This window comes from Teleopsis dalmanni, chromosome 1 (assembly GCF_002237135.1).
Source record: "Teleopsis dalmanni isolate 2A chromosome 1, ASM223713v2, whole genome shotgun sequence".
NCBI lineage: Eukaryota > Metazoa > Arthropoda > Insecta > Diptera > Diopsidae > Teleopsis > Teleopsis dalmanni.
The window spans coordinates 106,264,180-106,277,256 of NC_051846.1; the positions used below are offsets into that span (position 1 = coordinate 106,264,180).

The window sequence follows — 13,077 nt, forward strand, 5'->3', positions numbered from 1 at the left end:
CACCTAAAACCAAACTGATGTAAAGGTATTATGTTTTGACTTTCAATCAGAGGAAGGATTCTTTTCAGTAAGACTTTTTCAAATATTTTTGAAAGTACAGGCAGAAGTGCTATTGGTCTGTAACCACTTACGTCATTAATATCCTTTCCTGGCTTATGTACCATGATAATTTCAGATACTTTCCACAGGGATGGAAGGGTTCGCATCTGTATTATAGCGTTAAATATATTCGTAATTTTAACTAGGCATTTTGCAGGAATTTCTTTTAAAACTTCAGCACTTATCAATTCATAACCTGGGGTTTTTTTTAGCTTAAGTTCATTTTTAATAATCATCATTACCTCAAGCTCGGTGGTTGGTGGAATACATGATGAATGTGCTGTCCTAGGAGGGCAGATTACTGCATTGTTAACGTTTTCGTCTATGGAAAACACTTTTGACAGGTGTTCGGAAAAGACCTCCACTTTTTCCTCATCGCTTTTAGCCCATTGATTAGCGTGATTTTTAATTGGAGCTTTGTGTACTAAAGGTCGCTTAAGGTTTCGTGTGCATTTCCAGAGAGAATAGTTGGTAGCACGATCATTACTTAAGTTAGATAGGTAGTAGTTGAATTGATTATTTTTAAATTGCTTGATTTTTAGGCTGAGTTCTTTTGCAAGTCTGTTAAGAATGGCTTTGTCTGCTGGAAATCTGGATTGCTGCCACTTTTTCCGCATCTTTCTTTTTTCCCGCATAAGATCCACAATGACTTTTGGGTATTTATGAGGATAGGTTGCATTCCTTAATGTGGGCGTACTGCACCATGCCGCATGTTGTAGTAAATTTGTAAGGTTCAAAATTTCGCTTTCAAGATCATTTTCTTCACAAATTTCTTTTGAAGCAATGGTGTTTTCATTAAGGATTCTTCTGAAGTAACTCCAATCTGTATATTTATTTTCAAGTTTTAGACATTTTTTATTTATTAAGGCAGATTCGAAGAGGGTTATGTAGAGAGGGGAATGGTCGGAGCTTAGTTCTACTCCATCTGTTATTTTTAAATTGTAGGACGAAATTTGCTTGGTTATAAAGAAATCGAGTAGATCAGGCACCTTTGTTGGGTCAGTTGGCCAATAGGTTGGGTTCCCGGATGACAAGCATTCGCAGCCAGTTTGCTGTATAGCTTTGAGGAGTTCTCTACCTTTCGTTGTAATTAAGCGAGAGCCCCAATGCGTATGTTTAGCGTTGAAATCGCCACCCATAATGAAGCGATGCTTATGAGTTTCTATAAGATCTTTGTATTGTTCGGATTTAATTGAATGTCTTGGAGGACTGTATACCGATGTTAGTAGTAATTTGCTTTGTAAGTCAAGGACAACAGTTATTGCCTGGAATTCCTCTTTGGATATTTTTGTAGACTTGTAATGTTTTAATGATTTTTTAATTACTAGGATGGACTGCGCTATATACTTCGTAATTCTTTAGTTTAACATATGTTTGGTTAGTAAAATGAGTTTCGCTAATTAAGCAAACATCAACATCTTTGACTGATAGGACTGTTTCAAGCTCTCTAAGGTGTTGAAGAAGACCGTTCGAGTTCCATAGCATTATTTTTATATAACTAAGCATTATTTGTTTTGTTGAGTTTTTGCTCTAGCCTAGTCAAGCGTTTGTCCAATGCTTTATAAAAGTTTTCTTGAGTAGTGATTTTTTCCAGTATTTGTGTTAGTATTTTGTAATTACCATCGTCCTCAGTGTTGGATTGAACTACATCCGAATATGTTTTTTTATTATTCAGCGATTTTGGGTTTTTATTTAGAACATCAGTTTGATTATTTTCAGGTTGGTTTTCAGCCGATATATGATTACGCTGTTTACCTTTGTTTTGTTCACCAATTTTTTTGTTTCTCAATTTTTGAAGTTCTTTGGCTACTATACAACCTCTGTAATTGGCCGGGTGTCCCTCACCGCAGTTGCAACATTTTGGTTGGTGCTGATCAGGTTTGTTGCATTCTGCAGTACTGTGACTGCCAGCACATTTAACACACCGGGCTGATTTGCCGCAATAATTTTGTGTGTGACCATACGCTTGGCATATTTTACACTGTGGTATTTGCTTTGAGTGCTTTATTGGTTCAATTTTAACAACACAGTTTAAAATAGCTTTAATGTTATATATTTTTTTTATATCCCCTGTCGCCTCAAATGTAAGCATGAACATATTAAGTGGAATCTTTGAATGTGATTTCCATTTGTTGACCGCGTTCACGATTTTAAAACCTTGCTGTTTCAGATCGAATACGATATCGACTGGGTCACATGAATGAGGAAGATTTTTTGCAATAACCTTTAATGGTCGGAGATGCTTGTTTTCATACGAATACCAGGCAGCTTTTTTTGAAGACAGCACTTTTGTAATAGCTCTGTAGTCGCCTATTTCAAATGTACTGATTTTATACGCAGATGACACATTCTTGTTATATTCTGATAAACTTGCCAGAAATGTCACCAAAATGCTGCAGGAGCATATTAATCTCATCCTGGGGTTCTTCCATAAATGAAAAATAAAAATTAACAATGAGAAAACTAAAGCCCTGTTTATTACACGTAAACAAAGGCAACATCCACCGAGACATTGTGATTAATTGAGAGGATAGCATTAAATATTTAGGTATCACGTTTGATAAGCGATTCACTTGGCATAAGCATATACAAGTCAAAAGAATCAGTTGCGCTAAAACACTGTAATGCTTACAACCACTTTTCAAACACAACAACCTCAGCGTGAAGAACAGAAAACTGATCTGTAGCCAGATAATTAGACCAGCATTACTTTACGGGTGTGTCGCGTATAGCAAAGCTGCCGACTCTACTATACAAAAATTACAAGTAGGTCAAAGTCAGGCTCTCCGAAGACTCTTCAAAGTGCCTTGGTACATCCGCACAAACGACATGCTAAGAACCCTTAGAATAGACCCGATCAAAAAATACATAAGGGACAGAGCCCTGAAGTTATTTGCGAATATTGACAGGCTATCCTACTTAGCACTATCTAATTTTAGAGTAATCACTCTCCACACGGGGAGATACGCAGACCTTAGTTCAATTTCTGAATAATCATGAAGCTTATGAGAGATATACAAATTAGTCAGTGAGTGCCTAGTTGCGCTGACTCGAAAAAAGGATCAACATGCATACATACAAATTTTGGTACAATATTAAAAAGTTATTTAGTTTGCTTGGGTGATTAAAAAAAAACTGAGCTTAATTAAAACAAACAAAGAAAGAGAAAAAAAAATGAATTGCTTTTAAAAAAATATATATATATATTGTTATATATTTATTTTTCCTCCAATGCTATTTGTATGTGTTTTGCGTTGTGAACTTTGTGTACCAGCTTCTTGAATGCTGCAAAACAAACGCCGTGAACTCGGTAGATAAGTGCCGTAGATTTTTGAATGAGCGTCGTGGATACTGGGTGGTTCGCTTCAGGGCACCTAGTTGGAAAAAACAGAATTATATCTACGGAATCCTTATAATCTATCCGTGCGATTTATTATACCTTTAAATATATATCTAATAATTTTAAATCCTTTGTTGTAAGACCACCGCCGGATTTTAAACAATTATGTATATATTTTATTTATGGATATATAGATGTAATAAATACATATATCCTTACATTATGGAATGTTTAGAATATGTCCGTATAATTCTTTATTTCTTCTAATATATATGTATATTTAATAATTATAAACCCTTTGTTGTAAAACCACCGCAGGATTTTAAATAATTAAGTATATCTTTTTTCATGGATATATATAAATGTCATAAAAATATATATATCTTTAAATTTAAATTCTTGGCGTATATTCAAGACGAATATTCAAGAACTCGTCACACGTTGGAAAATGCGCCGTCTTAAATACCCATACGCCGAAGTTTCCTATAGCGTGTTTTACTTTTTTTTTGTTGTTTAACTGTTGTGTTTTGTTACACAGCCGCTGTGCTTTTGACTTTTGACTTCGCCGTGTTTTGTGTTTCGTTTTGACAATTTTAAACGGCCGCGTGTTCAATTATTCTTGTAATTTCTGTATTTTTACTCGATCCATAAAAAGAAGATAAATAAATAATAATAAAAATATAAAGCAAATAACTAAGGTAGGTAACATATAACAAAAAAATAACTATTACTAATTTTTATTTTTAATTTAGTTTTATTTTATCTGTATTTATTTCCTTTTAGAATTCATCACAGTTCAGATATGTTAAAACTTCTGAAAGTATATTTGTTTTAAATTTAATATTTTGGTTTTTATTCGTTTAGTGAAGGCGTCGCTTATTGATACCCACCAAGTAAATAATGTTGTTGACGGTACGTCGATAGGAGAATGGTTTTCCTTTGGTTTGTTTACTGAGTGCGTCACGTATTGTCTTCTCTAGCTCCGGAGGCCAAGTGACACAAATTTGCTTTTGATATTCACGCGACGTCTGGGACAAGGAATGTGCCAGAATGTTTCTCAGATACATATTTTTTTTTATATTATTATTTAAAGTGTGGTGTTACTTTTTTTGTTTTTTATTAAATCTAGACCACTAAATATTTCAGTGCTATAACAGTAATTATTAAATTAATAAAAGAATTTAAAATAATAAAAAAATTAAATTTTTGAATTAGAATTTTTACATAGTAAAACAAAATATTGGGTTTTAGTTGATTTATATCCTTGTAGAACAATCAAAAGCCTAATTGCATCCCAGAATCTAAATTAATTAAAAATGTTTATTTGTTATTCTCTATTTGAAAATCTAAATTTTACCGTAATGCTCATTTTATATTTAAAACATTTCAGTTTAGTTAAAGTTAAGTTTATTATTTTCAATTATTTAAATTTGTCATTAAGCTAAAATTGTTATAAATATATTATGTTATATATATAATATTGCTATTTATAAATAAACGTACAAATTAATTAATTAAAAATTAGATTTCTCTATATTATTTTTTTAATTGATTCTATGTAGAAGTGGAAATATTCTCGCCAAGTACGCGCATATATGATCTCGCATAAGATGTCCGGACTACGAATTTTGTCGATTGTACATGTGTTTAAATTGGGGATATTCACTTTCGCCGTGGATTTTTTTTTATCCCATAAGGAATTATAATGTTTTTTAGATATCTCCACAAAATTGTGAAAAACTCTGCAGGCTATTATCACATGCGGCATATTGTAAACATCCAGGTCGCTCTTCTTATAAAATATTCTCCATATTTCTTTCAAGCGACCAAATGCTTGCTCCACTACAATTCGTGCTTGATTTAAATATAAGTTGAAGGATGTCTCTTAAACGGTTAACTCGTCCCTATAATTTTTCATAAACCAGTTACAAAGCATATAAGCTGCATAATCAATAATATAATACAGAAGTTTGAAAAGCATAGCTTCATTTGAGGCGTAGTAAAATCCGTCGATTTCCCTATGGCTTTCAGGAATTATTGTATTATGGTTTTTGTATAGAGAACTGCCCCTAAGCACTGATGCATCGTGTGCACAGCCAGGATTTTGTGCTGTAATATTTCTAAATAAATATTGATCATCCCCAATAGCTTGCACTGCAATGAAACTATAACGCTTTCTGTTACGAAAGTCTGCAGCACCGTTTTGTGTGGATTTAATTAGCACATGAGTGACGTCTATAACACCAATAACATTTTGATGCATTTGGCTAGGACAACATTTTGTCAACTTGATTTTCAATTAAAACTTTACAGAAACTGTGAACACATAAGCAAATAGAACTTTTTGATACTCCAAATCCCTTTGCAATTACACGGTATTCAGCACAAGAGGCAAGTTTGTAAACTGCAATAGCTATTTTCTTTTCAGCAGACAGCCTTTTAACGAAAGTATGTAAGGACAGAAATTTTTATGAATTTCTATCCTACATAAAACTCAATGTTGAAAACTGTATATCACATGTAACACTGAAAATAAAAGAAACAATGAAGAATGTATCACTGAAATTATGAATAAATGAATTAATACCTATTCACTGGTAGCACCACAATTGAATTTATATGTTTCCTTCTGTTTATAAAATTTATATCAAATATATATTTTATTTCACTTTTAATTTAGTAATTTTCACTTTTCCTCGACATGGTAAACAAATCCACGTTTACGCAAATGTCAAACGAAAACACACATGGTAACCGCAAAGAGAAAAATGCTTACGCATAAAAATAGCAAATAAACGCGGCGAAAAATGCAAACCAGCTGTAAATAAAACAAATGAGAGTAGAATGCGAATGCACACTCATATAACAGCGACAAAACACAAGTTCAAGCGGTAAATAGAACAATTGCGCTACATTGCTGGCCGGCCTGATGCGTATATAAGATGACGCACTTGTTCAAGACAGGCACTTAGTGATTAACATCCCAAGTCATCGGAGGCACCCAGGAGAACTTCGACAGCTAAGTTATTTATTTTTATATTATCTTATATAAATTTTTTATATAAAAATTATATATATATAGGTATATATTCCAGTCCAAATCTATTATAAGCGTGTATACGTTTATATCTGTCCAAACCTATTATAAGCGTGTATACGTTTATATCTGTCCCAACCTATTATAAGCGTGTATACGTTTATATCTGTCCTAACCTATTATAAGCGTGTATACGTTTATATCTGTCCAAACCTATTATAAGCGTGTATACGTTTATAGCCAATCCCATATAAAATCTAATACACTAGCTTAAAAGTATTTTTATATTCTAACCATTGTTAGCTTTAAGAAACAAAATCGAATAAACATACTTTTAAAAATTAATAACTAAAATACTGTGTCCTCATTCTATATAAATTTATTGCAACGACACAGGACCAACCACTGAGTTTACCCCAGCTAACAGGGACGAACGAAACGTGTCGTTACAAGTATGGTGCCATTTTATCCTTAAGCAAATCTACTAGCCTGAGAAATATTTGCCAATTTATTCGAAAATCAGCAATCCATTTTTCATCGTCATAGAACTGCAGAACTTCAACATCCCACCACTCTGAAATTCTCTTCCTATTGCTAAAAGTTCTTATTCGTGGTGGAAGCTAAAAACAAAAAATCAACATTTCTGTTAACCGTTAAACAGTTGATTGATTGACAGCTACCTTAAAAGTGCTTTTATAATACTATGTTTACATTACGAACTTTGCTGGCTGGAATCGACTTTGACCGCAAAACCAGCAACCAAAGTCGATTTTGCCATGTAAAAATAGGCACAACAAAACTCGAACTTTGACCGAAAGTTGGCTTCATTTAATACCTTTTCCTGAATACAGTGCTGAATTTAATGCGTTATCGATAAGTTTTAAATATGAAAATGGCGAAATGACATTTCGTTTTGTTTACACTTTTGTTTGTTTACATTTAAGTTGTTTACAATAAGTTGAATGCAAGCGGCGTTCAGTAGAAAGAAACTTTCTATACCTATATAAAGAAAGCTGCATATAAAAAAGGAAATATAACAACAATTATATTTATAGAAACTTTTGTTATTAAAATAATTTTCTTTTATTACTAAAGTGTTTAATCTCGAATTCGGATTACCAAAATAAAAAAATGTGAATGAAATTGATTTTTAATGAAAGTCATTAATAATTTACAAATTCATTTTTGATATTTTAAACTTTTATACAAGTTTTTAACAAAATTGTTAATTGTTATTTGCTGGGTTTGTTTCATTCTGTTCATTATATGCAATTTTTCTTATATGGCGTTTACATTGGCCGAAAATGGCTCATTTTGAATGAGCCATTTGAAAGTGTTTACATTCGTTCTATTTCATTTGTTCTTATTTCAACAGCTGATTTTTCAACTTGCATGTTGATTTGATTTTTGGCCTGTGCCAAAAAAATTTTGCATGAAGGTTAAATATGCCTTCAAACTTTACATTAGAAACTTAAAACATATTTTTAACTTCGATTAATTACTTTTTGGGAAGTAAAAGTTCTAAAAAGCAGTGCATCATTTTCAAGAAAATGCAACCACCAAACATTTGTTTACCCTTTTTTGTAAATATGTTAAAAACAGCTTTTTCAAACTGTCAAAATGCCATGAAGAGCTTTCATTTAGGGTATGTTCAATGGATTCCTTTGCATTTGGAACGTATGTGGAATGCATTCGAACGTCTTTCATACAGAATGTGAGAAAATTGCTCATTTTTGTGCTTGAAATTTTATATGCAAGAATGAGCCATTCGATACTCATTTTCGATTTTTGACCAAACTGAGCCATTTTCGGCCAATGTAAACGCCGTATTAGACTAAGAAATTGTAAAATGTTCTATATTTATTTGCCGCTATTAATTGCAATATTTTAGCAATTATTTTACGGCGCTTTAATCGTATGTAATTTAATCATTATTGAGAATTTTATTTTGTTGTGCAGATTCACTGCAGAGCAATGTAATTATATTTTGATTCAAAATTTTCATCAAAATATATGGTAAACAAGCACAATATTCACAAGTATCAAAATGTAAACAAAACAAATATAAACAAAAGATAACAAAAATAGCAACTGTCAAAGTGAAAACCCGAAACGATAATGTAAACGCTAAATCAACTTTAGCAAAGTTCGTTCACTAAAGTTCGTAATGTAAACATAGTATAAGAACAAATTTTAAAATGAGTTTTAAAAGTAATTTTAAGTTGTGACCACTGACTTAGAACTTCAAATTTGACAGGGGACAAGTTCAATCCTTTTCACTTATAATTTAAAAATTAATAAAGTGTGAAAAATATTTTTAAAAAGACCAGTAATGATGGCTATTTGGTATTACTCGACACAGCTGTTTAGTCAGTCAAATATTTAATTAATTAAAAATATGAATTTGTTGTTGTAGTTCACTACTATTTAAAAACAAATATTTTTATTAAAAAATAGTTTCCATCAAGAAAATAGTTACTTGCATCATAATTGATTTTAAAAACCCAAATTAATAAAGCGCTTTAATTAAAATTTATATTTAGTGGTTTAAAATTGTTTTCACATATTCAGTTTTTTTATAAAAATTTTACATGATTTAATATGTTTAGTATTTTACTGTTAAAAGACAAAAATTTAGAAATTTGTTACTTTGTTTTATTTCGAAGGCAAATAAAATTGCTATGATTGCAATCCTATCGTGCCGTTTACTTAATATGACAGTAGTAGGATGAATATATGCATACTCTTTGTACATATGTGTACAAGAATTTCAGCAAAAAATGCTTGTAGTGCTGGGTTTTATGTGATTGAATTTGGAAAACTGAAAACCACAATAAAAGTCGAAGTAGAATTCAGAGGACTCGTTTTGTTCAGTGCGTTAAGTTTTGGTACTTTGAATTTGAAGTGGAATAAATGACTTTATTTCACAACTTAAATAATATGTGTACTAATTATCATATTGTATATGCCCAACAATTTTAAAAATAATGAATTACTGATATAGTAAATGAAAAAGTATCTTAAGGAGTTTAATTCCATCTGCACATAAAATGTCTATACCTGGAATATGCAACCGAAAGCAAATTGTATGCAAATCGATGTAAGATGTCATGAAAACTGGTCTTAAATTCAATTAAGTTGGATATTAGACATATATATTGGATAATATTTTGGATATTTAAAGTTGTAAATTAAAGCAAAAAGTTCCAAATGTTCCATAATTAAATTTTAATAAATCTGTACCTTTTACAAATTGGTGTCGCAAAGCAGGAAATCCAGAATGAGGTGTTTCGCAGTTCTTTTAATTTGTATGTATACATGTAAGTAAACTACATATGACCTATGTACATGGAAATATTACTGTGCACTTTGTACAATAATTTAATTTATTTTCATGCATAATAGTTTTCTATTATGTAATTTTTTCATATTTCAATTAGGATTTAACAGTGATTATATTCAAACATACACTAATATTATTGTGCAAACGTTAAATATTTTTATACAGATCTACGTACAAATTTTTCCATTAGTTTAGTCCCTTTAGTTAAATGTAGACATGCTTTTTATATATTATAATAACTATAATACGACTTATGGCATCATATTTTTTAAATATTTTATAGACCAAAATAATTGTGTTGAAGTACATTTTGAAGCAGCTGATAGTGGATTTTTTCTAAAGCATCCCCAACAGGGACCAGTGGCGCCAGAAATTACTCAAATGGTCGCAAATCAACCGGTTAAAGCTAAACTTCCGTTCGATTCAATTTTATCTATTGACAGATTCACCGTCGTACAATCAGCTCAGCCCGTTTCAATAAGAGCTAGTTATGGACCCTTTTCTACTAAACAAACCGTTCCTGCTCGATACATTGTACCAGAAATTGAAAACCAAGGCGAAATAATAACCGTAAGCATAATCTAGTAACATATTGCATATTAATAAATATTCAATAATTTTAGAACACGACATTAGCACTTATCGAACTGCAACAAGCAAACGTGCATTTAGATATATCTGCCCATTTAGTTCGCACAACTGTACCACAAGATTCACCAGTTTTAAGGGTATTATTCCATGCAGGAGCTGATCCCGGAGGTCACTTGCAAAGACAAAAAATTTGTGTATTGTTACATGTGTCAATGGGGTCGCAAGTGGCATTAAAAGGACGCTGCATGCCAGAAGGGGAGGATGGTGTTTGCGTTGCAGAGGTATATCCGTTTATAGAAACATTTGATTTAATTTGTAACTACATGCAATTATATTCATATATATATAGTGTTTTTGGACAACGTTATATTAGATGATATAAAATACTGGCGGTTTTTTCATATATTTTTGAAGAAAATTTTCTTTCTTGAAAATTAATTTTAATTCAGTATATATTGGCTATTATTATCTATGACCTATTGCCATTTTTTGGGTAGCTTCATAGCTCCTTTGGTGTAGAAGTTGTGTGATTGACAGGTGAAAAACTTGCTTAAGTGTTTTTCAACGGCATATTTTTTGTAGCGGTGTTACCTTTTTTATAGTAATAAAGCGTCACATGGCGTATTTTTTCAGATATTCAATATTTATAGTACTTTTTATCGCATGGTTCTTTAATCTACCTGGGAAGTATTGTGTCAAATAAGAGTGGAGCTGATGAAGATGTTAATGTTCATATCAACAAAGTGATAGCCGCATATATAGAGAAAGATTCACGTCTTTACTAACAAGTGTCTACACAAAATTCTCAAAATATGGTGGCCAGATCGAATATTAAAAAAATGCCTGCTAAACAAATCGAATTAAAAAGCAGCATAAATTGAGATAAAAAGAAGAAAGTGGAAGTGGTTAAGCCATACACTTAAACAATTGTGAAATTACATAGCGAGGCAAGCTTTAGCTTTCTATAGAAGAGTATCAAATAGAGTAAGTTTTAGAAAAATTATTGAGGCCTTATGCCCCATTGGGGGAAGTGGACAATAGTCTTATTACTATTACTTTTTTCACAAGCAACGAATTCGATAACAGTCTTCAAAAAAAAAATGAATCGCATTCGGACTAGTATTGCAGGATATATACATCAAAAAACAGTCGGTTCTTTTTATATCACCTAATATAAGTTTTAAAAACAATCGTATAAAAAAACGTTTGTTTTCAATATTACCCAAAACAAAAATTTGTTAAAAATTTGTTTTTAATGCTTTCAAAAATAATTTGATTATGTAATAAATTTTATCCCATTAATTCAAGTTCGGTTATTCTGAAAGTTGACATGTCATACTTTAGAACAACCGAAGAAGTTATGGTCTAATTTTTAGAAATAAATCAACCTCAAAATTATTGACAATTTTTTGACCGGTTCTCGTATAAATTTCTTATTACATAAAAAATCATCTCTTTGTAACAGTGACCGTACTAGTTATCATTTAAAAAAAATAACTTAAAATTCCATATTATTTGTATTTTAAAATAAAACTCAAAAAATAATAATTAAATTTGTTTTATATTTATTAAAACTAATTATTATTATATGCCTCTTACTTTTCCATGTACAAATAACTCACCTTTTTATTTTAAATTCAGGAATAACTATTATTTTTAAAAAGTAAATTATAACTCACATGTTAAGTGTCTTATTTGTAAAACAGAAAAATGGAACGTTTTTCTATGTATTTTAGTTTTTTTAGTTTTTTGTTTTTATATTATTTTGTCATTTAGCTTTTTGTTTTTATATTATTTTGTGTGCAAAATCAATGCTAATTGAGACATTTTACGTCCTTAGAAATGTAGGTCTTGCTGATTAATTTTGAAAAAGCTTTTCAGCGTTTATATACCTAGTCATTATTTAATAATGGGTGGGGATCTAAGAAGTTTCAATATTGAACGCATTTAAAACATTTATGACTTATTGAAGTTTTGAAGTTAATATTGAAAAGGTACTTTCACCATTTTATCAGATATACAATGACAAATCGTTAGGAATTCCTTCGATCCGTAGTTCTGTTAATCGCATTGGAAAACTCCGTGTTCAGTAAGATCAAGAATCTCTTAAAAGTATGCAGAACATTCTCTGTATACTCCAATTGAAACATGGCTTCATTAATTCTAGGGTAGCATTATTTGCGAATAAGCGTATTTGGTGAAGATTAAACAGCGTCTTTCCACCTCTCTTAAATAGTAAAGTGGTTAAATATCTTAATTGATTTAAATGTTTTCTTGAACAGTATTACATGGGCTCTTCTTTTATCAAAAATTATCTTGATATACACTTGGTTCTTATACCCTCCATATTACAAGATAGTGAGTCATAACCTTAAGAATTTTTTCTCTACTATCAGGCGATGCTAACTGCATCTGTTCTTCCATCCATAAAATACAAACGGATTTGTCGACGTACAATCTCTTAATTAAGATTATTAACATTGAAGGATTAAGCCGCGAGATAACATATCTAGATATTTTGAATATTCTGCACTTATATAATGAAGTGCGATTTCTAAGGAAATCCATAAAAAAGTTTTGATATTTTCGAAGTATAACTCCTGTGTTATGCAAGTTGTAAACCATGCTCCTAATAGTACAATAATAATTGTAAACCAATTCTTCCAT

General features: G+C 31.0%; 1 protein-coding gene across 1 annotated transcript in view; it reads left to right on the forward strand.

Annotated features, from left to right (window-relative positions):
* Nucleotides 1–9,135: 9,135 nt before the first annotated feature.
* Nucleotides 9,136–13,077, forward strand: part of LOC119671268 (transmembrane protein 132E) — a gene marked incomplete in the record, with an annotated part of 100,901 nt that continues 96,959 nt past the window's right edge. The window contains 3 exon segments of the mRNA XM_038081821.1: nt 9,136–9,796; nt 10,103–10,389; nt 10,443–10,691. Coding sequence (XP_037937749.1) covers nt 9,757–9,796; nt 10,103–10,389; nt 10,443–10,691 — 576 coding nt within the window.